The sequence below is a fragment of the Ooceraea biroi genome, chromosome 9 (assembly GCF_003672135.1).
Source record: "Ooceraea biroi isolate clonal line C1 chromosome 9, Obir_v5.4, whole genome shotgun sequence".
NCBI classification, from domain to species: Eukaryota; Metazoa; Arthropoda; class Insecta; order Hymenoptera; family Formicidae; genus Ooceraea; species Ooceraea biroi.
This window is the reverse complement of record NC_039514.1, coordinates 6,244,647-6,272,031: the sequence shown is the minus strand read 5'-3', so window position 1 is coordinate 6,272,031 and position 27,385 is coordinate 6,244,647. Positions and strand designations below refer to the sequence as shown.

The 27,385-nt window shown below is 45.1% G+C and overlaps 1 protein-coding gene across 5 annotated transcripts in view; it reads right to left on the bottom strand.

Moving 5' to 3' along the window:
• Positions 1-10,081: 10,081 nt before the first annotated feature.
• Positions 10,082-27,385, bottom strand: part of LOC105279610 (headcase protein) — a 142,534-nt gene continuing 125,230 nt past the window's right edge. For all 5 annotated transcript variants that reach the window (XM_011339485.3, XM_011339486.3, XM_026972744.1 and 2 more), the window contains 3 exons: positions 15,652-15,840; positions 15,138-15,323; positions 10,082-14,683 (listed from right to left, as the gene is read on the bottom strand). In XM_011339485.3, coding sequence (XP_011337787.1) covers positions 14,510-14,683; positions 15,138-15,323; positions 15,652-15,840 — 549 coding nt within the window. In that variant the 3' untranslated portion in view covers positions 10,082-14,509. The remainder of the gene's footprint in view (positions 14,684-15,137; positions 15,324-15,651; positions 15,841-27,385) is intronic.

Genomic DNA, 27,385 nt, shown 5'->3' with positions numbered 1-27,385 from the left:
TAAATGTTAGATGATGCATTTTTCGCGTGCGGATACATCGATGCTCGATGCTCGTTTGTCATTGATCGATCGTTCGATCTTACTTCCGGTCGATTGTTCTTTCTTTCTCTTTCGTAGGAGGGCGAACGGGGCGACAGGATAGGGCAGTAAGACATGGAAAGGCTATCGCAATTCATTGATTCTTCCACCGTTTCCTTTTAATCCTTTTCATCGTTCCATCTCGCTTTTCTCTTTCTTTTTTTCTCTCTCTTTTCCTTCTCTTTCTCTTCTTTTCTCACCGCCCTCGGAAGAAATAAAAAAAATAAAAATAGGAAAGAAAAAATTCAAACGTCTACGATGGAAGATAAAACGAGAAATCAGAAAGAGATCCGATGCGCGATGTTAACGGAAGACAATTCGCGTTGCAGTTTCGATCGAGAATTCCACGATCATTGGCACTCCTTCAACGCCGACGAGAAATGATGATAGCGCAAATTAAGGAGCCAGTTAAGAACGAATTGTGCGAAATTATCGATAAATTCAGAAAGAAATGATCAAATGATAAGACATCGTAAATAAGCACAGTGCGGATTTATTCTTTATTGCTCTTTATTTCACTTTATTTCAGATTATCAAACATAAACGTCACCAGAGATAATCGGAAAAGTATAACTAATGATATAAAGTAAATGAGAGCCAACCAAGCTCCACCATCAATTCTGCTGTAAAGGTACAAAAAGAAAACAAAGGAAAAGAATCGTGCAATTTCGCCACTCGCGTCTCGCATCGCAACGTGATCGTCAATGAATTTCGTAGGGAATACGAGCTTCATTTGACTTCATCTCGCTTGAAAGAAATCGTGAAAACGTTAAGAGAACGTGGCGCATCTCTCTAGCCGTAAACGAGAACGTAAAATAACATAACGCAACATCAAAGAAAAGCATATATAGCATGCGTACGTATATAAAGGAGAAAAAACGTAACGTAACGTCACTCGAAGTGCACGCGCAGTCGCCTAAAATCCTCACCATATCTTGTTAATCGAGATTAATCACTACGAACGATCTCGGACGTTGATCTCCAATGGAGAGCGGTAATTCTTTTTTACGCGTCTGTCTTCCTTTTCCCTTTTACCCTCTCTCTCTTTCTCTGTCTCTTTTAGCTGTTTCTGTCTCGTTTTTAATTCTCTCTTCTCGCCTTCTCCAAAAAAAAGTACCACATCCTTCGTCACTTCCCTTTTTTTCCTCAAACTTCCCGTCGGTTGTCCCGTTTGGTCCGCACTACCAGCATGATTATTCGCTTTTTGCATCGCAAAATGCTTGTGTCTACTAGGATTTCTCTTTTTGGATCGCTTCCATGCCTGCCGTCCGATCGGTTTTTCTCCTTTCGATTCGCTTATACGACTAAAGTAGTATGGCTTAAAAGTGTTTCTAAAACTACTCTCTTCGAACGGAGGTCTCCTCCTCCTCCTTCATCTCTTCCGTGTTTTCTCCTCCGTCCCTCGTCTCTCGACGAGGGTGGATCAAAAAGAGCGTGATTACAAAAGAGCAAACGTATCCTATCTATATATGCGGGATTACTTATTACGGTTACATCGAGACGACACACCCTGCAGACGGGTCTCCACGTTCGAGTGTCTCGCGTTTCTCGCAGCGACGCTTTGAAGCTTCGCTTCGATCGATCGTGCCCGAGTCGTCGGGCAAAGACTAGCTTTTTCTCAGAAGATCGTTTCGATGATCGGCACGATCGTCGATCTCATAGCTTTCAGCTCTCCTCAGCCTCTTTTCACTCGGATTTACGCGTGCATTTTCTCTTTCTCTCCTTCCTGCCTCCTTGCGGAAAGCTCTACGATTCTAAACGTATCGGAAGGGCTAAGCAGAGGCGAATCTTCGATTACTACCCTCCTCGATATATTCTAAATAATGTGCGTGCGCCTTACGCATTTGACGTTCTCCGAAATTGCCGATGAATTTGCCTTAAAAAAACTTAAACCTAATGACGTTTCTTTTAATTTTGATAAATACTACCGTGTTTAATTTTTCGATTTTACGACCCTTTTATCCGTGAATCGACGTGATCGATCGCTTAAAAAAATAAGGTACAAAAATTATCCATCTAAATTTGAGATCTTACCGAATCTAAAGTCGCTTCACCGCACACGTTTTCAAGTTTAATTATTACTTTTCCTTTTTTTTTCCTCTTTACATAACACAGCCGAATAAAAATGCCCGAATTACATCTAAGAAACTTATTACGAGAATCTTAATTTTTAATCGTTTGTCGATCCGCGTTCGCTTGAGGAACACCTCGTTTCGTAAAAAAGAAGTCTACCCTTAAGATCCACCGTGAACTTAGCCCCTACTATAAGCGCAACGACTTCGAGAGCGTGTACCGATCAAGGTTTTACGCGTCATCTCTCTCACTCTCTCTTTCTTTCACTTTCTCACCAAATTTCGACTCTTTATTTTTTTTTTTTAGTTTTTTCTCTCTTTTTTTCTTCGCTTTTCGTTCGTCCGCTTGCTATGCTAATCGTAAAGACGCGAATTGTGTTACGAAGTTCGCGCCGCCGATCGGAATCGGCATTGCTTGTCGTGATTGGTGTTAATTTACAGTGACAACGTAAATTTCTTAAAAAACGTTCGAAAAGGAAAAAGATACAAGATGTACGTTGCACAGTCTTACGCGGGTCTCTCATGACGTATACGTTCGAGAACGTACATTCGTCGTCGTCGTTATTGTTTCACCGTTTTACGCGTGAACCCTCGAACGGGCGCACTGATCAATCGTGCTGCCCATCCCTCACAAATGTATCCAAGGGTCAAAATACGCGAGAGCTATATACTTAAAGAAGTAACCATTCGCGCACGTTTCACACTGGAAACATTCGTCGCAACATTAACCCGAATTAATCCGATCTGACATTTAAAAAACGAACTAAAAGATCGAAAGTTGGACTTTTCTCAATGACGCATCTTTTTTCTTAATTATTTACTTTTTAATTTCCTCTAACTTACTATTTATCAAACAAACAATTTTTAAACGCGGAATCTTTCACCAATTGGCGTCGGATAGGGGAAACTCCGCGTCGGGAAACTTGGGAAATTGTCGTCGAGCTTAATGGAGCTTAATCCGTCACGCGCGACCGCGAATCATTAATCCACGTAGAATTAATCTTGGCGACTGATGAACGACGAGCGCGAATGGTTCCACCAGCAATGACTACGCTTACGAGTACAAATTCGAAAACGCCGTTAGTGACGGCGCTACACAAGTCTACTCAACTCGGAGAGGGGGGTTGTTATACGGGGAGTTACACAGGGGTACATGTACATGTAGATATATATATATATGTATATACGCTATATATATACGAGTGCGATTAAATGCACGAACAGGAAGGGAGTAGCACATCCACACGCCATTCAGACATCGGTCAAACCCCTTCTAAGGAAATTGGCTGCGAAAGGGGTGCTTTTGGTATTTACTTCGGGGGTACCTACGAGCTACCAGCGATCAAGTGCGCGTCTCTCGCCGAGTCCGAGTCCCTTCGAGGACCCGACGAGGGATTTCTCTCATCTCTTTGATACTTTAATCTGCGGATAATGCGATAATCTGGCGCGCGAGCTCGCGGCGCGAAAAGCCGCGCGTGTAACCGCCCACACGCGACCCTTTGCGGCGAGTCGCGAGCGAAACTCCAAATCAAAGCGATGACGAACGGAAAATCGACAAGAGGGAAACGAAAACGCTGAAGAAGAAACCGATTCTGCCGTCCTGCATGCTGATACACGACTGATGCGTCGTTTTCATTCGCGTGATTTCGCTCGTACGTTAATTAATCCGTCGATCCGCTTCCTGAGATCCGCGTGAGCGATTGGTCCACGGCTCGCAATGGGAGAAAGGGGTGACAAAGGGATGAGGAGGGAGAGCAGGTGCACGAGAACTGCAGTCCGAAAGCTGTTCCGCTCTCAGGAGTGCGTGGCTGACGCCGAGCCGTGAACCAATTGTCCTTATATTTGCCTTCCGCCATTCAGTGCGTTCCTGCGTATCGATTTGCTCTTATTCGCCTTTTCGTCCTGCACAGAACGCTCGTCCCCCCTCGCCTCCGCGTGTCCGCGAGATTCGAAATTCTCTCTCCTGGCGATTTCGTGTGCGCGTTCACTGGGATTCGTTCAGACCGCGTTCTTGTTGCAAACAATGTAAAGAGAACGAGTGGAATCTTTAATAAATTTAATATGAGTAATTAATTAGACGCAGTTTAGATTAGTTTAGAAAATCAAATGTCAGTTTCCGAAGTAATCTTTATGTCATAGTTCCTGCCTTTTTAAATGATTCATTACTTTTTATATTTTAACACGTGTCAAGTGTCTCTCTCTGACCAAACGAAGACTTTCCTATGTTTAAAAAAATTTTTGTAATCTTTCGGGAAAATAAAATCGATTTTCCCGTTCTTTGTCAATTAATCCCATTATCAGTCCAACAGAATTCTAAATTCGCCGCTATGATGACAAATCATATTGCATTAAATCAACGCTCGCATTCACCTATCTCGCGTGACTAGTTTCGCCCTCGTTGACTTGACGGTAACGTTAGTTTTAACATTACGCTTCTCAGGGATGCGCAGAGGCGAAATGGTGGCGTTATAGCGTTTAATAACAACATTATGCTCCTATGTACATTTGTACCTTAGCCAACGTATCGTTCAATCGACTCGATTACAGCCGAGCTCTTTCTTTCTCTCTCTCTCTTCTTTTTTCTCAATATGCAAACGTTATTTATTCCTCTTGGATAGTTTGCGTTTCGACAGCGACAATCCTTACTTCTTCACTAGCGATTTCGTTCGCAATTTCGTCGCAATTTCATATAATCGTCCGCGAATCGTTGTGATAACCATTCGTGCGTTCGTGGGATCGAGAGCTCGGCTCCTTCAATAATCGTACAGTGTGAAAGACAGCCGGGGTGTGTACTATTTACGACGTCGGCGAACGTGACGGTCCCTTGTCTCTCGAGCGCGTCGTCCCTCTTCGTGATATCCGGACTCGCCGGAATTGCCCTTCTTCCGTTTTCTCCGTCTCCTCCTCTGCCACGACGCCATCGGCGAGAGGATACTCGAACAAGAGATCCGAGACAAGTTCGAGTCTGCGATTTTACGGGAAATGGCGCGCGCATACGCGCCGATGACAATCGAGAGCCAAGGTGCAAAAGCCGAGTCGCCGACGTGAGAAAAAACAAAAATCGCTCGCCAGTAGCGCACTCGATAAAATTTCTTCGTCGTTCTAACGTTCAGTATAACAATCATTTAGGCAACGTACGTTAATTACATCAATAATACAGGATTAGCGACAGGGGTGGATGGAAACGGAGAGGACAGGTGGGGAATTCGACTTTCGAGCTTCGAAGATCGACGTTCGTGGAATAAGGGAAAGGGGGTAGGAGGAAAGGTCGGAGGGGACCGGAACAGCGTGGGAATATCATATTCTGTGAAACTTAATCGGGGGAAAGGGGGGAGTCTACTCGAGAGACGTGGAGCGCGAGGGGAGAGCAAAATCCCGCGCAAATTGTCAAGCGCGATCGTTTTCTCCCTTCGATGTTGGCGGTTACTGCGGCTCGCGCGCTAACTTCCGCTCGCGTTCCGCGTCCGCGCGAGTGGCTCTTTTTCTCTCTCTCTCTCGCATAAATCCAGTGCCTTAAAGCGCACGTCTTGTCTCTATTCATCCCTCCTCTCACTTTGTACGTCTTTCGATAAGAGAATGCATGTCGACGGGCGAAAGCTCAGCGCCGCCATCAGATTCCCTGGATCCGCGTCCCTATATGTTATCTCTCTCTTTGTTTCTCCTTTGTGTAAATACCTTTCCCTCTAAACCTGTACTCCTCTCCTTCTAGACCTGAACGTAACATTTCGATTGGAAAACAGGAGAAAACCCCCGAATCAGCCGTCGCGGCACGGCCGGGAGTCTTAAATCCGACATAACGCGAGTCAACGTTCGCAATTAACAAATTAACATCACAATCAAGCTATTACAAAGTATCCGAGCGCGTGTTGAGGCACGCGTCGAACCGCCACGGCGATCGCCGCAAGAATCTTGCCCGCAAAAATCTTTCGACCCCGAGAAGCGATCGGTGGCGGTCGATGCGCCGGGAAATTCAAACTTCCTTCAATCTTTTTCCCCCTTCCATCCTCTCCAATCCCCTTGCGCGGCGCAATCGCATCCTCGAGATCCTTCAATTGAGCGCAATATGGTAACTGTCCACTCCGGCAGTTCAAAGAGGCAATACCGGCGCGCAGAGGAGATTGCAAAGGAGGAAAGGGGCGAGGGGATACCAAGGGAGGGAATTACATAATTGCTTCCCTCCAAATGTTACTGATAGTGGTATCTAATCATGAATGAACGGAGAGAAAACTAATATTGTTGTCAACGTAATAAACGCGTTCATCTCTCGCGTCATCTCTCTCTAGTAAAGTTACGGTAGATAAGAATTACACGGTTAACTATATATATAATATATATATATATATAATGTACGTATGTTGTGTCTGTGTGTGTGTGTGTGTGTGTATGCTTAACGTATATGCGCATTGATATATAACACACGCATTTATACGCCTACGTATATCTAACGCGAATTTCGCGCGCTCGCTTAGATGCTTACCGTTATCAGAAGCACGGAGAACGAAACTCGAGCTAAATTACGCGGGATCCGCGCGTTCGTAGTCTTCGCGAAATCAAAGGAGACGTGGAAGAAAACGATGAACTGAGGAACGAGCTGCTAAAGTCGCAGAAAAAGCGCGGTAGAATTCTACAGGACGAACGCCTGCTGCGAAATGCGCAATGTGGTTAAAACGAAACTAAGAGAAGAGTCCGCTCTCTCGGAGGCGTCCGGACACCCGTCAGCAACGTCGCACTCGAATGCGGACGATGACGTCGATCATGTTTATTCATCAGCTAATTGTTAGTGCCAAACGGAAACGTTAGTGCGTTACAACGTAATAATGCACGCCTCGGCGACGCGAGTTTACTTATCTCGAGTTCGAGCTGCATCGCTCGAGTGCATGAAAAAATGCAACAGGATAAATCCTACGGCGTTCACCGCGCGGACAATGCCGGAAATATCGGAAATTAAATGCGTCGTCTGAAGAAGAGAACCAAAGCCAAGTCATCACGCTGAAGATCGATCGGGAAGATCGCTCGCGCGAATGGGATTCGGCACTGGCATTCGAGAGAATTCGCGAGAAATTGCGATTCTATCACGGGTGTGCTCGGCCTCCTCTCTCTATCGATCACAAGAGATTATCACCGTTCGCGATACCCGCCGGCGGCGTCGCACATCCGCCGGCACGCTCGCGCGTAAAATAACGCTGCAGGGAGAATGCGTAAAGAAAACAGGGAGGCCGATCGATAGATCGGGAGAGTGTATATCCTCGTGCTCGAGCTTCTCGTCTTTTAACGCGACAGAAGTCGAAGAGGACAAACGAGAAAATAGAAATGAGAAATACGTATTCTGCTCTCCTGCACGATCGGCAGCCGACGCGACTGCTCGCCGATTTCTCCCCGTATGACTGCAATAATTATGATTAATATTAAAAAAAAACATCATTAGAAGTATGTAAATGTATAAGTGGAGTGTACGCGCGTTTGACTACGCTCACGTGACCGTGACGAGGACCAATGTAACGCAGCGGTGTTGATTCGGTGGAAAATTCGATCAATGAAACAGAGTTACGATTAATCGAGACATTTGATACTCGACATAGAATTTATTTCAAGCTTGCTTCACGCAACGAAAGGCAACCTGCTGCGAGTTACTTCGCTATTTGCGATGAAACATCAGCATTTGCGTCTCACAACTTATTTCTGTCGATTGTTAGAACCAACTTTGATTCTAATGGTTTTGCTTTTTGTTAATATTTGTTTGAAAAAAAAAAAGAAACTGGAACATACAGATATTAGTAAGATACGTTTAGCTGTTTAATAAAAACTCTGTCGTCATCATTAAGGGAATGCTGGAGTTGCTAGTGAAACAGTGTTGCCATTTGCATAAAATTTAAACTTAAAATGCTTTTTATAAAAATTTGGCAAGTTGTACGCACAAAATTGCACCCAAGCAGTCTCGGAATAAAATAAAGGAATATAATGAAGCTTTTAAAAGTGCCTTTAGAAGCGTAATAAAAAAGAAATTCCTAATCTGCTTTACAGAATCAAGCAGATTAGGAATTTCTTTTTTATTACGCTTCTAAAGGCACTTTTAAAAGCTTCATTATATTCCTTTATTTTATTCCGAGACTGCTTGGGTGCAATTTTGTGCGTACAACTTGCCAAATTTTTATAAAAAGCATTTTATTGTGCAAATGGCAGCACCATCGCGAAGAAATTCCCTGGTCACTCCAGCATCCCCTTAAATCTTCGATGTACGTTTTTTTATTATCTTGATGAGAGCAGATGTTATAACGCACGTGCTATAAAGTGAAGTCTCTCGTACTTTCGCGATTTACGCGTGAAACACGTCTTCTTGTGCTTCCTCGTCAATATCGTCAAACACGTTCGCGATTGTTGTGATTCATTTAACGCGTGCGGCTGCGTATTTGTACGTGTATGTGTGCAGTGTGTTTCCTTTTCCGGTGTATCCGTAAGGAGTCCGTATACGTTGCTTGGCGCGAGTGTCACGACGTACACGTATGAGAAAACGTACGTATATATATTTATATATATATAGATATATATATATATACATATACGTATATGTGTATATATATATATATATATTTCGATATACCTATAGTTGTCTAGCACAGCTGTAAAGATCCTTATTCGCTAAGAGACAAAATTGATGATCCTTAAACGTACGTATTACTTATTTTTTTATATTTTTATATAATATATATATCTATCTATATATATATTTTCATATATATATATTTCTTCATCATTTATTTATTTCATATATTGAATTATTTAAACGAACTTTGACCGACGAGAAAATCGTTTCCCCCACGTCCTGTGGCCATGTCAAGGCCGCGTGAAAGGGTTCCGACGAACAACCGATATAATTACTATATATGATTAGTACGTAATAAAATTCTTTTCCCTCTCCTCCCGCTAATCGTCTCGGACATTCACAATATGACACGATAACTTATCGCTACGACGATTCATCCGGTCATCTACCCGATCCGACGCTCGAAAAACATCACCCCGTCCCTGTCCGATGTTTCGATTCCATTTCTGGTAAAAGCATCCCAAGTCTCGTTTCCAGAATTCTCGAGAGCGGAAATCCTTCTATCGTCCTAATTTCTTCCTATCCACTAGACGCCGGGTGAACGACCGACGAAAACGAAAAGGTGTATTTTAACTACGAGAAAAACCGTCGCTCATAAACTTACTATTTATCGATGATTCAAACCTTCATTTCTTTTTCGCGTATAATGACTATATACTAAACTCTATTCATAATTCAACCATTCATAACCATTCTCTATCCCAAGACTCAAACCCCCTTCCCCTTCCCACATCATCAACCCCCTCCCCCCTCCCCTACCCTATCCAAACGTGCCACGCGAGCGCTCTATACTCGGATTATATAAAATTCACAAACGCGGGATATATCGATTATTCGGTACACCTTTCGGCCACAAAGGGCGACGGCGTCCGGATCGACAATATCGATAGCGCCGTAGTAGCTTCGATGAAGTCGTCGACGGGGCTGTCGCCACCCTCGGGCACCCTAGTTGTCCATATAAAAACACTGATATACAAAAACGTTCACTAGATCGACGCTGAACGTCAGCGAACGACGCGACGAGAATGACCGTCGGTGGATGATTGAATAAGATCGCAGACAACAGGTGTTAAAACGTCTTAAAGTTCTGTGTTCCAAGCATCTAACATTCTCGATATCATGAATAATTTTTATTTGGAAATATAATGACGATGAACAATTTTATGCGTGACGCTTTACTTCAAAGGTTGTTGCTCTTTCAAAAATTTATTTAATTATTTGACACCGCATCACGTATCATCACGACTCAACGACAAAATCAGATCACTGGGACATGCATCTATCCGAATGCCAAATCTTCTGGCAACTCTACATTTGCATAATCTTTGTCTTTTTTTTATTCTTTATCATCACTTTATGAGATCTTCATCTCGTTCCTCGTGATCTCGGGCTGACATCGGGCGATCTTAGCCTCAGCGAGACGTTCACGACGACCTCTCATCGCGCTATTCTACCGACGACGTCGACGAAAATAGCAAAAGTACAAAATCGCTATATTAATTATCCGAATAAAAAAGGTTAGCCTAATTTAACGTTAGCCTTACCAACTACGGAGCTAAAGTGCGTCGCCGTGCGTCGACGCACGATCGATGATGAAAAGACACTCGACTGTCTTCCTCGAAAAAAGCAGCTTGCTACGGCACCGTCAATGTGAAAAAGCTATTACTTATTTTTCCTCCCCTCCCTTCTCGCGGCGATTCCTCTTGTAAGCGCGGTGTCTGCCGTAAAAATTCGTCGCTTTTTCTCTCACGTTCCGTGGACCTTCTGGTACCAGCTCGACGATCCGAAAGAATTCGGAACTCTCGCCCGCGCGTCCACGCATGAAATTATGACAGGAAAGAAAGCCAAGGTGCTCGAAATCGCGCATTGCATCGGCTTCGCCCGTAAATCCACGATCGCCGATTTTACAAACAACCATTACAAAAAACTCCTCGAATTCCTTAAACGGATTTTGTCTACGGTCTTTCCTTGTGGAACACAGGCTTTTATTAATCAATTCCAAATTTAATAAAATTTAAAAAAGCAAAATTTAATTCGTATATGACGTCTTATTATCGTTAACTCATTTTTTGTTGGCAATAAAATAAAATATCCCTTCTTGGCTAAAATAAAGTTTGATTGATTGATTAAAAATAAAATATATCTGTTTCAGCAAATTAGGAAATAAATAAAAACGAAAACAATTATAGAAAAAGTTTAAAGAATCTTAGAAATCTAAAAATTGTGTAACCACGAGGCGTCATTCTTATTCCTCCTTGCGATGATCCTTTCGGAATCAAAATGACTTCCGAGATGGCGTTGATCTGAGCGAAGCCGCGGCAAATAATCGTGTGAATCCCGAAACTTGTTGAAATACCGTCAAGAATGCAACGATCCTCTCTGTTCCTAGGTCTTCCGCTCGCAACAGGAACTCAGAGGAACGAATAATAACGCGTACCGCTCACTAACGTAGATTTTCTTATTAAAAATTGAAAGCAGTAGGGAGTACACAGGCGACGCGTGCGTCCGTTATCTCGCGCACGCGTCCACAAGTCATTAAGAAAAATTCTCTTTTGTACGCGCTTCCGATCGCGCGAGGAACTTGAAGCGGCCGGTAAACCGGTTTCCGCGTTAATTTCGAAGAGAAATTTCCCAGCTTAATAAATACGCGAACGCGTTGTAAAACTCCCTCGTTAATGCATGCCAATCTCGCGCGATTACTTATTATTATTAAAAATTTGCAAAACGAAAAGAAAAAATCGTGTTTCGGCGGAACTGCGCTGGAAGAAAAATTACGAAGGTCCCGTTTTCCAGAGCTAAACTGTTTCATCCTAAAGGCAGCATCCTCAAAAGTCATTTCAATTTCATTTCGACGTCGCTCGAAGTTGTTTCTTAGCCCGTCTGCGAAGAATGGAATTCAAGTTCCTCTCGCTGTCGATCGAATGGCCGTACCGCGATTATCGATCTGTCGAAAGGCCGAATTTTGAATGGAGATAACACAAGAACGCCGGGGACATTGTATGTGACATATACGCGAAACGAAACTCGAAAGAAGGGACGAAAATACAGAAAACAGTACTAAAGACGCTGCTTTGCTTGGCAATTGCTCATTTGGCACTCTGAGAAACGTACGTACGGTCGGGACGACTGATGTTGGACTCACGTTGTTTTTCAGGACACCTAGTCTTCTTGAAAAATTCCAGCAAGTGATATTACATCTTCGCTTACTGGAATTCCCCAAAAAATAAAGTTTTCCCGTTGACTGTCGCACATTATGTACATCATACATACAGCAGAGACAAAGTGAATCCGGCAAAACGATCAGAGAGGCAGGACTAAAAACGCGCGCGATCGTCCTTGCCCCGTTGCGGCACTAAACGCGCGAGAAATTATTATAATTTAATTGTTACGCGGGAATTGGACTGTTCGAGGGCGCAGGAGACGCATTGTCCAAGATCGTTTCGGCTATCCATTTCGAAGAAAGTGTCTCTAGAACATTAGCGCTATTAGCTGCGCGTTCTCCTGCGCGAGTGCGTGATTCCTTTTTTTTTCTTTTTTTTCGCTTTTCACCCACCTCTCCTCCCGCTTCCTGCTTCTCCGTCTCACTTACCTTGGATCCTCCGGATTCTTTAATCGCGAGCGAAACTGCGCAAACTTATTATAAAAACAATAATTTTGAGACTAAAACGGAATTATAACTGAGTGCAAAATAAAATGTGAGTTCCGCAGCTACTTAACTATGTGCGTCCACAGTTCAACCAAATTTCAAAATCGCTAATTAATCCGACTTAATCTTATCTCTCCCGTAAACAAAACTTGGTTCATCCGATTCGATTCGATCGAAATAAAAATCACCGAGTAAAGTAAGCGTGCAGTTCCGCGCGTGGTCATCCGCGCGTTTATGCGATTTTCAAAATTCGCGGGAGGGGGCGGAGAGGGGGCACTACACATCTATATACGCCATCTCTCCTAGATACTTCCCGACGTGTACGTGTAGCATGTGTAACGGTGTGTATTACGTGGATTAAGTATACTTTTTAAATCGAAGTAACGTAAAAAAGGTACACGATTCGACTATACTACCTTTGAGAACGGTGGGCGGTCTGTTTGTGGGACGGCCGCTATTGGGGTGGACAGCAACGACCAGCATCGCCAGAAAAAAGAAGAAGGCTCTCTTCTCTCCGAAAAAAATGCCTCTCTTTCTCTCCTTCCCTTCATCTTTCTCTCGCTTCTATCTCTCACTTCTCTCTTCCACTTAATACGTTATATACACTGGCTACCTCGGAGCGGTATCGCGACTCTCCGCGAGAGAACCGTCCGGTGACTCGATCGAACGACGACCGGAACCGGAAGAGCGAGAGCAGTTTGTTCTCGCCTGGACGAAGGGACATGTGTGTTTTTTAGAAAACGAGAGATGACAGTCTCGAGTGATCGGCTTTTTTCCGTTCTGGATAATTCGTCTCTGCGAATCGAATGTTGGTTTTTCCCTTCGTTTTCACTGCGTTTTCCGAGTCGCGGAAAGTCGCGACGCGCGCCCGACCGAATCAACGTTGAAACCCATCGAATGAGTCGTAGATCCTTAAACAAAATCAACATGGCCGCCATAAACGTATAAACTAATAAAATGTAAAAAAAACAACGTTCTCGATTATCTAAGTAACAAACGATAGTTATTTCTTTTCTTTCTTTTTACTTCTTCTTCTCTTCTCTTCTTCCCCTCCCAACCTTTTCTAGAAAGTAGCCTTTTTTAATATATTCGTTTACAATAAAGGGAACCGACCATTTTTTTCTCCGCGTCTGTTCAATATTGTTCATCTCTGCCTAAATTCGTTATTTGTAATTTATTTTTTCTTCTTTCAAAGCAATTCAACTAATAAAAACGGGAGACGGCGAAGGTGTCGCGCGTCGAAATTACGCGAGCCCGTTCCGCTCGCGGTCAAAGTAAACGATAAATGCCGCAGACTGCCTCCCAAAAAAGAAAAGAACGAATTTCCATAATTAAAAACTTATATTATCAGAGAAATATAATGACAATCGTTGAAATGTCGTACATATCAATGAAAAAAGGAAATTAACTGGCATTTTTCTAAACAAATAAATGCCTGGAAACATAAAGAGCAATATACATGAAACATAAAATGTACTAAGCTTCTCAAAGCTCGGCCGCGCGTCGTCGAACGAAATCGATGACCGCCGTGCCGGTTCGACGTCTCCCGTTTGGGATCAACCTAAAACGAAGAGAAACCTACAATTGACGTTAAAAAAGAAACACCTTAAATTTCATTAGTTGTTACGGGAACGCGCCGAGGGAGAGGGGTAAGTAGTCGGGGACGGGTCGTGCGTACGACATCATCGTCAGTTACGAATTTAAAACACCAAAGAGCGTCAAAAGAAATGATCGCTGCGTCTCTCGCGTCCGAACTGTAAAAACTAAAAGGAGAAAAATAAACCCCAAAGGAAAAGAGCTTTCCCGAAAAATAAAGGTAGCATCTAATCAACTGTGTCGATCCAAGGAAATAAAAATCCCACGCGAGTGCACGACACGAGGTGGTTCCTCTCTCTCTCTTTCTCTCTCTCCCGACCCTAACTCCCCCGACTCACTCCCAACCCCCTCGAGAGCGAGCGCGTTCGCCACTGGTTTAAATCTCCTACGGAGTTCGCGAAGGGAGGATGATTTCTAGAGCACGGTCGTCCGGAACAGGGAGATCGACTTGTATAAGAGGGGACGCAGATCGGCCGCGAGGCGCACACGGCGGCGGTACGCTAAGTTCTCTAATGGTTACGGCCACTGGCTGTAGAGCTGAAACTGCTCGCGGGTGAAGCAGGCCGACAGCGGCTTCACGAAGTGGGCGTCGACCGCCCTGCAGTGCGGGCAGGCGAAGACGCGGCTGTAGTCCGAGTAGAAGTTCAGTCGTTGATGGGGGTAGATCAGCGGCTTCTGGCAGCTGTTACACTAAAACGAAAAGTGAAATGGCGTCGCGGTCATTTGGCGAGGCACGTCTTGGCCGAGAGGCTGAAGAGGGGGATGAAGTGAATGAACAATAAAGTGAACGACGAATAAAATGGCGCGCATGTGTGCGGCATTGTTTCAGGATGATAGCGCGCAGGATGTGCGAGACTGCGAACTTGGACTCTCTGCTTTGACTTTAACAATGTTCCCGGGAACGAAAAGTATATAAGTACGAATATAAAAATACAATAATATTATATAAAATCGCATAAATATAAAAAATATAAATGCGAAAATATAATACAAAGAGAAATTACTGTTGAGAATCATACGAAATCTTTACTGCCGGCTACGAGAGTGCAGAGAGTCTGCAATGACATTAATATTCGTACACTGAGGGGTCAAGGAGTCAAAGGGCTCAAGTCGAGATCGACCGGATCACGCATTCGAGACTCACCTTGAGTCGCTCGCTGCAGCAGGGCATCGCAGCGAAGATATCGTAGCTGTACATGGTGCCGAGGACCAAGCTCGAGCCGTCCCACGCTTGGGTGCAGAAACGGCAACGTACAGGCTGTCCGCCACTGCCCTCCAAGCAACTCATGCACACGGCTGACAAAAATTGCGTGCGACCTTCCACCTTCACCTGGAACGAGACACCGAGAGCCGGTGCTATCGTAATCTTACACCACGTTGAAGCGTGTTGCGATTAGCTCACGAATGAGAAACCGCCACGATAGAAAAAGAAGATGATGACCGTGTGATCTTTATCAGTGATCTTGCGCCGGCTAGTTAGTTTCACAGTAAATTAATTAAATAACTAAAACCGCTCGAATAGTCAAGGAGGGTGAGCTAAATAATAGTGAGTCTTTGAAGCCACCGCGTGTCGATAGATCGATGTTGGTGACACCAATAAAATATATTTCAACGGGAAAATTTGTAGGAAATTTGTAAGAATGGGTGATGGAACGCACCTCAGCGCAGGCGGGCGAGTGTTGTCTGGGTGACAAGAAGAACGTGCCGTCTACCAGCGGATACCTATCGAAGACCAACATGGCAGCTCGGCAAAGAACGCACGTAACTCTAGACCACTGTAGGGCGGCCAGTGTTGACAGAATGAAGCATCTAGTATCGTCGTTGCCGTGATTACCCTCGTCTTCCATCTGGAAACAAACAATTAAGAAAATGCACATTATTAGGTGCAATCTCACGTATCATGATACACAGCAAATATGTACATACGCTATATAATAATACATATAATATTATACAATATTGCTAAATATTGAGAGTATTACGTAATATTTAATAACATGAGAATTAATTCCACGATGTTAAGCTTACATAATTTGCTAAAAACATAATTACACGTTTCTCTCATCATTTTGTCGATAGAAATCGACGACATGGAGTCGGAAATTTTTGCCCCGAGTTAATTACAGGCTTAGAACCGATTTGATGGAATCTGATGACAAGGATCATCGGCGCGTGTCGCGTCGAGCGGAAGGCCTGGAGATACCTTGAGCGGAAACGCGATGGCCGTGTGAGTAACGGCATCCTATCCCTCGCAGTTTCCGGCGTGCTTGCAGAGGGGCTGCTCTTAGCCAAAAGTGACGAATGCAGAATTCCCCATCTAGCGGGGGTGTCTCGCCATAGTGCACCATAGTTAGTACGCGCGCGAACCAACATCGTCGGCGACGTAACGTAACAAAGCTGGTCCCCGTACCCGCCCAGATCGTTAGCAGTTCTGCGGGACATTCGCCATAGTCTTCTCACCCTCCAGTAGAAGAAAAAGGAACGCGAACTCTCCGATATCGGAGCGGTTGCAAGAGAACCGACGTCGAAGACGACGGCGAAAGCGGAAAACCCAAAGAATACGAATCGCGATAGCGGATAAACTGCGAAGAAGGCGTTAAGACTCCACGACACCTTGAAGATTGTCCGCAACGAGCGGGCAACGAACAAGAAGGGTGAAAAGAGGGTAAAAAGGATACGAAAGGGGCGGCAAAGTGCGCTCTATCTGTATCGCCAAAGGCACGGCGCGAAACGCAGACGGAAGCCTGGATGAGAGTTCCGCAGGGCGGATTGCGCGCATTGAAGGTTCTCGCGCAAGTGGCGGCGACAGAAAAAGGGCAACAAGAGATGTGCAACAAGGTGCGCCGGCGAGTTTTAACGGAGTCTCGGAAAAGCTCGGTGAAGCTAAAAGCGGAAGCCAAAGGTCGGCGGACGCGCCGCGGTAAAGAAAGATTTTAATAACTAACAGGGGAGGAAGGGGATGAGGGCGACGAAAGAAACGCGGAGGTTCGTGCCGAGAGCAGTCGCAATGAGAGGGAGAGAAAACGGTGCTGAAAGTGGCGGCGTCGAGAAGACTGAAGAGAGAAGCAAACGCGGAGGCGACTGGAAACGGGCGACTTTGTGCGCCACCGATGGAGAAAGAGATCAGTAGACGACATTTATAACCGCCGTAAATAACCGCGCACCTTCTCTGCGACCAGAAACGATAACGAAACGCGAAGGGAAATGTAGATACTTGCGGAAAAAAGAAAAAAAGAGTCCAGCTTCATATATTATATTTCATATGTATTTATATATCTTTAATTTTTATATATATATCTTGATATATTATAAAATTAGCTTGAAATTCCATAAACAACAGCCACTTTATACTAAATTACCGGTGAACACCGATGCCATTTATTTATCAATCCAAACGTACACGTGTCAACTGTCGAACCGAGACAAGTTCCGCACATCGCATCCCGCAAAAACCAAGGCCAAGGACCTCGGCTTTGTCCTGGTCGATACATGACATCCCGGCACATCCGTGAGATTCCTCGAGGATGAAAGTATATTTCCAGACTGCGGAGAGGTCCTCGAGTACCTGGAGTGACCGCTGGAGAGGGGCACGATCACGCACGACGGGGAACAGACGAGAGAACGAGAAGGAGCACGACGAGATGAACGAAAGGGGAGAGACGGGGAAGAAAAAGGAGAAAAATACCAAGCCTCCTCCACCTTCTCCAACGAGGAGGCTCGAAACGAGAGAAAAAGAGAGAGAGAGAGAGAGAGAATGCTTAACGTATCCCGGGACATCCAAAAGAAAAAAAAAAGGAGAGACAGAAAGAACCGTACGGACCACGTACATCCATTTATCCGTCCATCTATCTCGCCGCGTGAGGACTCAACGCCAATGTCAAAGAAATAAATTGAATCGGTACGTCGCGAGTCGTTCGAGTCTCGCTGTCGGCGCATGACCGAGCAGGAACACCCGAAGTTTCTTCCTTTTTTTTACGACTTCGATTATAAAGGGTCTCGGTGTTGCGCACTGCTGATACGGAGCAGTATACCCTTTGCACTTTTATTGCGATCCGCAAGCTCGGTGAACGAGCACGAGCGGGCGCGCGCGCGGAATATCTCGCCTGAAGCAGGCAAAACTTTCTCCGGGCATGATAATGAAACCTAGTCGAACGTGAATTTGTTACGAGAATAAGACTCTACTTCGAAAAAATCCTTAGCAGCGTACGCTCCATTAATTCGGGAGAATTAATTATTTGGTACTAATTATATTAATTATTCTTTAGTAATAATGCAGCTGGAAGGCGCAACAGTGTTTGCATTCGTGAATATTGAAACGTATTCAATCTTTTTATGTATTCCATTAAAATTGATCAGCTCTTCCTCCCGTTTACGTAAAATTTTTAAACATCCCCATCATTGAAAAGCCAAGAACAAAATAATTAGAAAAGAAATCAACAGGCGCAGCAACAATAGCGACGAAGGGTTAGCGAATCGATAATTTCGACGAGCTAGTCGAAAACCGAGGAGGATGGTGGAAAATGGAAAAAAAAGAAAGGACGTCGTGGAAAACGAGAGGGGTGGATTGTAAATCGTGGCGTACCGTAAAGGGACTTATACCGGCGGCGTGGCGGATTATCGGAATTCAATAATGCGGGACGATACAAATAAATGGAAAAATCCACCTTGCCGCCGCCGTGCACGCTCGGCGGTGCAAAATAATAAGGAGCGGATGTTAGCGGAAGAACGGCGAGACCAAAAAGCTCAGCCGGCATCCTCCCCCATCCCTCTTATTACGCGCTTAACTTTCCATCGAGTGCAATATCACATAAGAGATCCTTGAAGATCCTCAAAGAGGATTACTACTCGGTGAAGGTAAGCTGAAGAAGCCTGCAATTGTAACATCTTGCGTAATTTTACGTCTCTCTCTATCTCTCTCAAATTCGGATTTCCTTTTATCATGATTCGTTCAAGGAACAAACGTAAGGATCTAAGGAACTTCTCGTAGGCGCATTATAATTTATAATTATCATTTATAAAATTCGAACTATGCGTGATACGTCTGTGTGTAAACTGTCGAAATAAATAAGATCGTGCGAAATCACGTGAGGCGAGCTTGAGTTACGACTCGTACCATGACGAAGAGGCATTCGATTTTCTCGACCTCGACGTTGAACGAATCAAAAGTCTCCAACGATTTCTATCGATGTCGAGAATCGCGCATTCAACTTTACCGCTTCGGCGGTAACAGGACCAGGCAGGGAAGGAGACGTATTCGGTGCTAAAACCGCTTGACTTCATTTTATGTACATTGTGCCGAGAAGACGATCTCCCTGGCGTTGGGGAAAGAAACGAGAAAGAGGGAGATGGCGCGGGGGATGCAGAGAAAAAAGGTACCACTGGGGATTTTTTAGGGTTCCTAAGGACGCCCTTATTTAGAGCCTTAACATCAGCGCCGACCCGGCCATAGGACGCGAGACGATAAAAGACAAGTATATAGGCAAGCGTAAAATTCGTTACGATCGAACTTCAGCTACTTCCGCCGCCGTCTCAAAGGAGGCAGGGAAGTAATTACTTACGAAAAACGCGAGATGAGATTCGAGAGGCACTCTCCTTGTGATTCTACAATTTTCTCTCTCTCTCTCTCTCTCTCTCTCTCGCCTCGGCAGTGCGAATTTTAATGAAACGAAATCTCGTTTATTTCCGTACCTCCGTTTGAATAATCCTGCGTCATTTGTAGCACAGCACAGTGGCATACTCTGATATATTTATTATCTCACGATATGAAAAATGATATATTTTAAAAATTTTAAACATCTTCATTTATATTACAAGACGTTACAAAGAAATATCTAAAGCGAAATAATTCTAAAATATCCATAAAATTAATGGATCAAGATTTACTCTCGCAGATTGGGATTCATGTGAGAATAACTGTGGTATTTCTAGAGAGAATAATTGAATTATTTCGGAATGTAAATGGCAAGAATTTTTCTTATCAAAACACTACCTTCTTGAAAGTGGTGTACACTTTTCTCGCTATGATTGCTCTGCTTGACGAAGAAGATACAATCTCCCGAGTGCTGTTTGCTCTCGTAGAAAACTTCATCCGGCCAACACAGACAATTAACTGACGGAACTCGGGAACGTCGTAAATTCGTTCAAGGAGTGGGTGCGCTCGTTGCATCCGTAGTTAACGCGAATACGAGGCTGCCAGACGAGCCCTCTTACTTTCCTTAAAAGCATCGAATACAGAGTTCGAATAACGGTCTACAAAACGTATTTACGAGCGGTGAGATAAAGCACGAAGGAACAGTAAGCGAAGCATTTATACTTTTTCATTTGCAAAACTGTTTCAACGACGAAACATCATTTTCATCCTCTTCAAGCCGTATTCAAGTGGCTCTTGTAAACTTCATACATAATTTTTAAACATTTATACAGACATTACATGTAATGTGCAAGTATTTGTCATAATTGTGAAAAATTGAAAAGAGAAATAAATATATAAAAAATAAATTTGTAAGAAAACGCAAGATAATCAGGCACGCTCTCGTGCCGCTGAACGATATCGCGGAAGCCCGGATCCACTTTACAATTCCAGCATTACCGTATAGACGAGTCTTTAAATAAAAGCTTCCAGTCTCACGACGTAATGTCTCAGTCGAAATTAGTAACGTCGTAAGTTCCGGTTCCGGATAATGAAAGCTGATCCAGTGGCTCAGGAAAGTTAAATGGAAAATAGAAAGTCGGGGATCAGAGGGACAAAGGGATTACTTAGCGGGACTGTCCATGTATTATAGCCGGAACAAAGGATTCACGAGGAGGATTCCTCCCCCTGCGCGCCTCCCCCGTGGAAGCAAGGGGGTGGCGGCAACCAGCCGAGCCGGAGCGATAACAACTTTTCGCTGAAAGTTTCTCATTCCGTTCTCTGGGTTTCCCCAACGAGGGGGCACCAGAGCGAACCGACTTCTCCGTGTCGCTCCTCATGCAAGTGACCCACTACCGTGCCCGGAAAGACGGGAAGAACCCGAACAAAGAGATCTCGTCGTCAGGGTGCTCCCCGTAGCGTGAAAATAATCAATGGCGTCTCCGAGACTTCGTTTCCCGAGGTCCCGCGACGATAATAGCCCTTTTCGTGCCTCGCCCTCGAATCTTTCTGATCTTCGTCTCGTGTGCGCGCGCACGCGGCCGATCTTGCACTTCCGTTTGTCTTCCCAACCGGAGCGCCGGTTTGCTCGAATCTTGGCGGAAACAGTTGCACAGCGGAACAGTTGGAACGCGATTTATTATTAGGTCATTAACTTGGTAGTCGCGATCTAGAATCAGACTAAACACATGCTTACGACAGCACGACATAACTGTCGGATTAGTTAATGACCAAATATTAACGGAGAACTGAAAATTCGTTGATGCGAAAACGATGATGATGATGATAGATATCGGGACGCTCCTCGAGATATGCTTGCTCGATGCTTTCTCCTCTCGAATGCACCCCCGTTTTCGTCCCGCGCGCCCCCCCCCCCCCCCCCCAGGGAATCGTAGGCGGTGTCTTTGTCGATGCAAGTGACCCACTGGCATTCGAGAAAGGAGATCGGAACAAAGAGAAGATCGACCCTCTCGTGCTCCTTCTCGCGTGAAAATAATCGATTGCGCGCTGCTGCTACCCGGACGAGTCTCCTCGCTTCCTCCTCCGTAGCCCACGACTCATCCCCAGGTTTTCCCCTTTGAAGTAAGGGGTAGGTCGCTATCCCGGGGAAAACAGAAGGGGAACCGGACAGATATCGGGGCCGAACAACGGCCGACGGAACTTCCTGAGTGAAATTGTAGTCCCTAATATTATTGACAACTGATACGACACATGCCCCTCCTCGCTCTGGCTCGCTCCGGCGCTCCTCGAATTTTATCAGGACCCTACTACTCGCGAGAGAGAAATTGCCTTTCCTTTCGGATCCGATCGTCGTTTCTGTGTGTTATGGGGATACACTCCAAGTGTATCCTCCAAGTAGTGTCCAAATATCGCACGCGTTCAGCGATGTGCTCATATTCTCGCGGGAGATGAGAACGCTATTAATTCTTTAAAACGACGACTTCAAATCTGTAAATTCGTCTGGAAATTCTAACGCGAGATCGGTTACTTTCCGTCGAGCTTTTCTGCATTTTCCGCGCGTAAAGTAGAAGTCCATTAAGTAAAATAAGGAGTTAATGTATATAAGTAGGAAGGGAGAAATCTTCTAAATAAATATTCTACGTTTCACCGTGGAAAATTGCATTTAAGAGTATATTTGTATTAATTAATTAAATGTACATGATTAATATTCATATTACACTAAATTAATCATACTGAAAATTAATGATGTGCAAAAATTACGGGGCGAATGCGTTAGTTTGCAGAGCAATTTGCAGAGCGATTTATGTATCGAGCTTTACCATGTAATTTCACGCAGCTTCGATAATAAGTGGTTCAACAAGAAACACATGTTTACGCGATTTTTCTTCATACCCTTGTATCTTCTTCCGGTTAAGCTACTATGCGATTATGTATAATTGCGAGCGGAAAGGGGAAAAAAGAACGGACTGAAGGAACCAACCAGTTTCGGTCGCGTGGGATTTTACAGTCGCTGGTTGCGATAGAGGGGATATGCTGAATAATTCGTGAAAAAAATGGGAAAAAGTGCACGGACGCAGAAATGCGAGATATACCTACACTCTTCCCCTACATTCGGTCTTGTTGCCACTCGCGATATTATCAGATTTGCGATGCAGCCACGTCACGTATTCACCCCCTGCATTAATTATTTATCACGCGGAGTGCATATTTATACGTGCTGGCGGTGGTGCGCTGCGTGTTCCGATCAGCAATGGAAAAAAAAATACGTCCCCGATCGAGAGAGCTGAACGGGCGCGTCAATTCTCGATAATCTTGCGTGAAATATTCGCCGTTCACCACTTCGTAAATGCGAAAACGCGCTTTACGAGGTAAATAGCGCGACGAAAATGTCGCAAAACTTTTGTTTCGACATGGAGAATATGGAAACCGACAAGGCACTTTGCGAAGACGAGCCGAAACGCAAACAGCGAAGTGAAAAGTCTCATTCCATTCTTTTCAATTTCTTTTTTTTTATATTCTTGATAAAACGGTCCGCTTAGATTCCAAAGATTAGATTCCTGATAGCAGACGTCTCGTTGTGACATTACTGTCGATAAGTTAAAAAAGGGAGACAGTAGCTTTCAGTCGGGCCTTTGTTCGGCGCCGATAAGAATAGCACGCCTGCATTATACGCACACGTACACACGTACACAGATGCGTATTCGTGATCCACATGCGTGAAAGGTTTCCGTCGTGCATATCGCGCGGGAATCAATAAGCGACCGAAAGCGCGCGTGCGAGTCGCTGTACCTTGTCGAAAAAAAGCCCTTCACGCGATTCGCAGAAGATAACTGCCGATGGGCGGGCACCCCTCGCGGATTATAGGCGGAATTAAAATGGGAGACGACGGAAGCCAGATGAAAAACCCCTTTTTTCGCATGCGTTGACTCTCTTCCTCGTTCCGTTTATCCGCGCGAGCTGACGGTGCTCGGGGATCGAAATTCGGCACGAGAGAGTCAAATCCGAAGCCGTACGCATCGCAAACACGCGCGCGCTTTCGTCGCCGTCCTCGTCGTCGCATTCACGTCCCGTTAATCTGCAATCGATAGCCATCTAAAACGCATCGCAGTCGGGAGACTGTGAATTACAATGGAGCCGTTTCGGCTTCGACACTGTAGAATTATGGACTTGTGTATGGGTAGGGGTGTGGGTGTGGGTGTGGGTGTGGGTGTGGGTGTGGGTGTGTATATGGCAGGATTATATAAACCGCACTTCGGTTTCTCTGAATTTGCTTTTAAAAAACTTTTTGGAACGCGAGCATGTAATGCCGAATTAGATTTGATTGCATTAGTGCTCCTCTTTCGCGACGTTAATTAGTTATTTAATTAATTTTGATTCTCTCTTGGTTCTCTCTTTGCCCTCTGCTGACCCCAAGATTCAGCTCAGCTAAGCTCGGTTTCGGCCGCGTAACGTTTCATCGACCGACGATAATCGGAACGATCTCGAGTTATCGTTAATAAATTAGCGCGAAGACGCGTGCACGATCGGCAGGATTCACGCAATAAATCCCGTCCGCACCATCCGATTACGCGATTACACACCGCGGCTCTTGATGTACACCCTCGCTCGTTCACTCCAAGGAATTAAAACTAGCCGCAACCGGCTCCCCCTCCCCCTCTCGTGCGGGACACGATGCACTAAAACAACGATCAACGTAAATTCATGCGACAGATTCTCGCCCAAGGCGAGCCACCCCAACCGTTTGGCTATCCATACAAATCTCTGTCCCTTCCACTAAAGAAGATTGCAACGAACGTTCAGCGGTACCAGACACGACTATATATCACGCCGTTCCGCTTCACTATACGCCCGACGTGGCTCTCACGCACGCACGTATGTACGTACGCACGCATACCGTCTCGCAAGACCGTCTGGAAACGGATCGACGACGCCTACAGCGCACGTATCGAGATTACTGCAGAGTTACGTGAGATGATTTGTACCCTTGTCCTCGATACAAGGGTACGAGAGACGTGTGCTTTTCGAATATTGCCGGATGTAGCTGAGTGACTCGAAACCTAAGAAAGTTTCGAAGGAAGTGTCTGCTGATTAATTAATCAAATTACTTCAACGACCAGGCCACGTTAGCTAGAAAAAAATATACCGTAGTAGAAATACGATTTAAGAGAAAGAGTGAACGAGGGAGACAATGCTCTCCGTATTTTTCTTACTCGTTAAAAGATATCTCGGACTGTCCTTGCGAACCCGGCTGAGTCCGGCGAATATTCATGCTAGCCCTGAAGAGGGAACGTCCTCCCTCGTGGGTACGAGCAAGGAGAGCTTTCGAGGAGATTGTGGTCCAGGGCATCACGCAGCAAGCACAGACTGCGAAGCAATCGTCCTAATTGCCGGCCGGCTACTCGAACGCGAAGTTAATCATTCCGGACGGGCGCTTGCGATTCACCGAGTTACTCCAGACTCCGTGGAAGGGGAGGACGATTTAGGTAATATGGCTTGATCGACCCCCTTCCCGCGAAGACGCGACGCGACATGGGAAAGATGATGTGCTAAAAATAAATTTCGCATCATGGGTTCGCACGACGATCAAGCTAATCCCTCGTTGCGTGCCCAGACGATGATGATCTATTAATAATCATTATCTTGGCTCTCTTGTGCGGGAACGAGTGTTTCTTCGACATTTATTTATTATACTTTAGTCAAAAAGTTCATAAACTGTCTCCTGCTTTTATTAATTAACTTGGAGACTACGAAGCTTTGGAAATAATTTGACGAAATGAAAATTATTGCATGATAATCATACTTGAAGAATTGTGAGAAACAATCTCTTTTAGAAGCTTCAACACTTCTACATCGGCATCACTAATCTAAATTAAAATGTTGACACTGACGGAATAACTTGTTTAATTACGCCACTTTTATTCGTACATTTTACACCCTCGAGTCTTTCGAGAATTTCACGGAAGTTGATTGTGCGCGCGCGAGATGTGCGTAATAATTACGCCTTCGTACCTGTCACCCTCGCCAAGATCAAGTGCCTGGTCGCGTGACGAGAATGAGGACGTTGGCGCGAAGATCAAACGGCTCGGGGTGCACCGTTCACGGGGGATGAATAGTATGCGGAATATTTTCTCGTCGGGGCGTACCGATCTCGCGTACTCGGGATACTAATTGCGACGACATCCCCATCTCCACCTCCTCCGCTGCCACGCCACGTGCCGCGCGAAATTAGGAGGAAAATTATAAATAACGACAGCAGGCGGGGGCTCGCGCGCCATCGCGTGCATCCCGATAATGTAAAGGAGGCGTGGAAACGCGATACGAACCAACCAACCCTCCCTCGGGCTCCCTACGAGACTGCCTAATTACTCGTTTAAGATAAGATTTTCATCAAACCTTTAGCGGGCGCCGTGATTAACGGCGTCCTTAAAGAGCTGAACGACACGGGGACGAAATCACTTGGACGATTTAGGGGTGGTGGCGCTTAATTCGGTCGGAGGAAACGAGTGTCGATAAAATTCGCGGCGGTGTGACACAGAGGGCGCAAGAGGAGGGGGCGCGCCGATTTGGTTTATGGGATGCCTGCGTCAGTGCGCGTGCATCGCGTAAAAGATTCACGCGGGTTTCACGCGAGCAGAATTACGAGCGCGAACGCGATCGCACACGTGTGTGCGTGAATAATAAATAACCAACAAATGGAAATGAGAAATCTTCTCCCGAGGAGCGAGATGATCAACAATCTTTTCTCTCCTTCTCCCCCTTTTTCGATGTACCACTCTCGGCAGTAAATTTAAATCGCGGCCGTATCATCTATAATTTAGAACGAACAAATTGCCGCGTTGCGCCATCTTTCCGATGTAAACGCGTTACTGCCCGCGGCATGTTTATTTCCTGTGGGATTCGCGCGCGCGGGGCTCTTCTCGGGGGTGGATGCACGGGGGCCAAACAGCAGCAACAGCCGCCGGAACCCTCGTCTGTCAAAAATTCTTATCGCGTGAATAAGTAAAAACGACACGCCGAGCAAGGGGTGCCGGGTGCGGTCCTTAGGGCAACTTCGTGCTTCCATTAACGCGCGCGAGAGGAGTTATAGCGGCCTCTTCCGCACCTTTGTCACCGGAAGGGCGCGACGGAATGCGTTCGCCATTTCGTGCCCGATTGCGCGAGCTTTTTACGTCAAAGTGACGTTTAAGCTGTCATCAGCCCAGGGAATCCTCTCAGAATTGACAAATTCTTAAAGACGATGCGTGACTTGCAATAATGTTTCTACATACTATAAATTTTTTAATTTGTATTTATTATTATTATATAATTTTTTATTAATAAGGCAGTGTTATATGCTAGTTATATGTCTTTTTATCTAAAAATCTATATGAGAGTCTTCACTTTGTCACTGCTTTTTGTAAAACTTTGTCCAAACTAAATTTTGAGACATAATTTAACGCTACAATTCAAGAGCACGATTTTGCGAGGAAAACGGGGAAACGACGGGAGAGCAGCCTTTCTTTGTCCAATTCGGCGAAAGAAGTCGGAGAGGAAACCATTTTGTCGTCCACTTGAAACGGAATTCTCCACGAGGGTTGCGCCCCTTCGGAAACGAAATGGGCGAATGTGGGCTAACGAGATTCACGTTCAGGTGCCCAAACACAGTTGGCAATTTCCTCGAGTGATCGGTTCCTGATTACGGGGCGTGTTCCACCCCTCACGATGAAAGTAACGCGTCGAACCTGTCTTCCCCACCGAGACGACGCATCGCTGAAGCTGTCGATCGACATTTCGTTCAGCGGCGTTCTCTCTTTGACAATCAC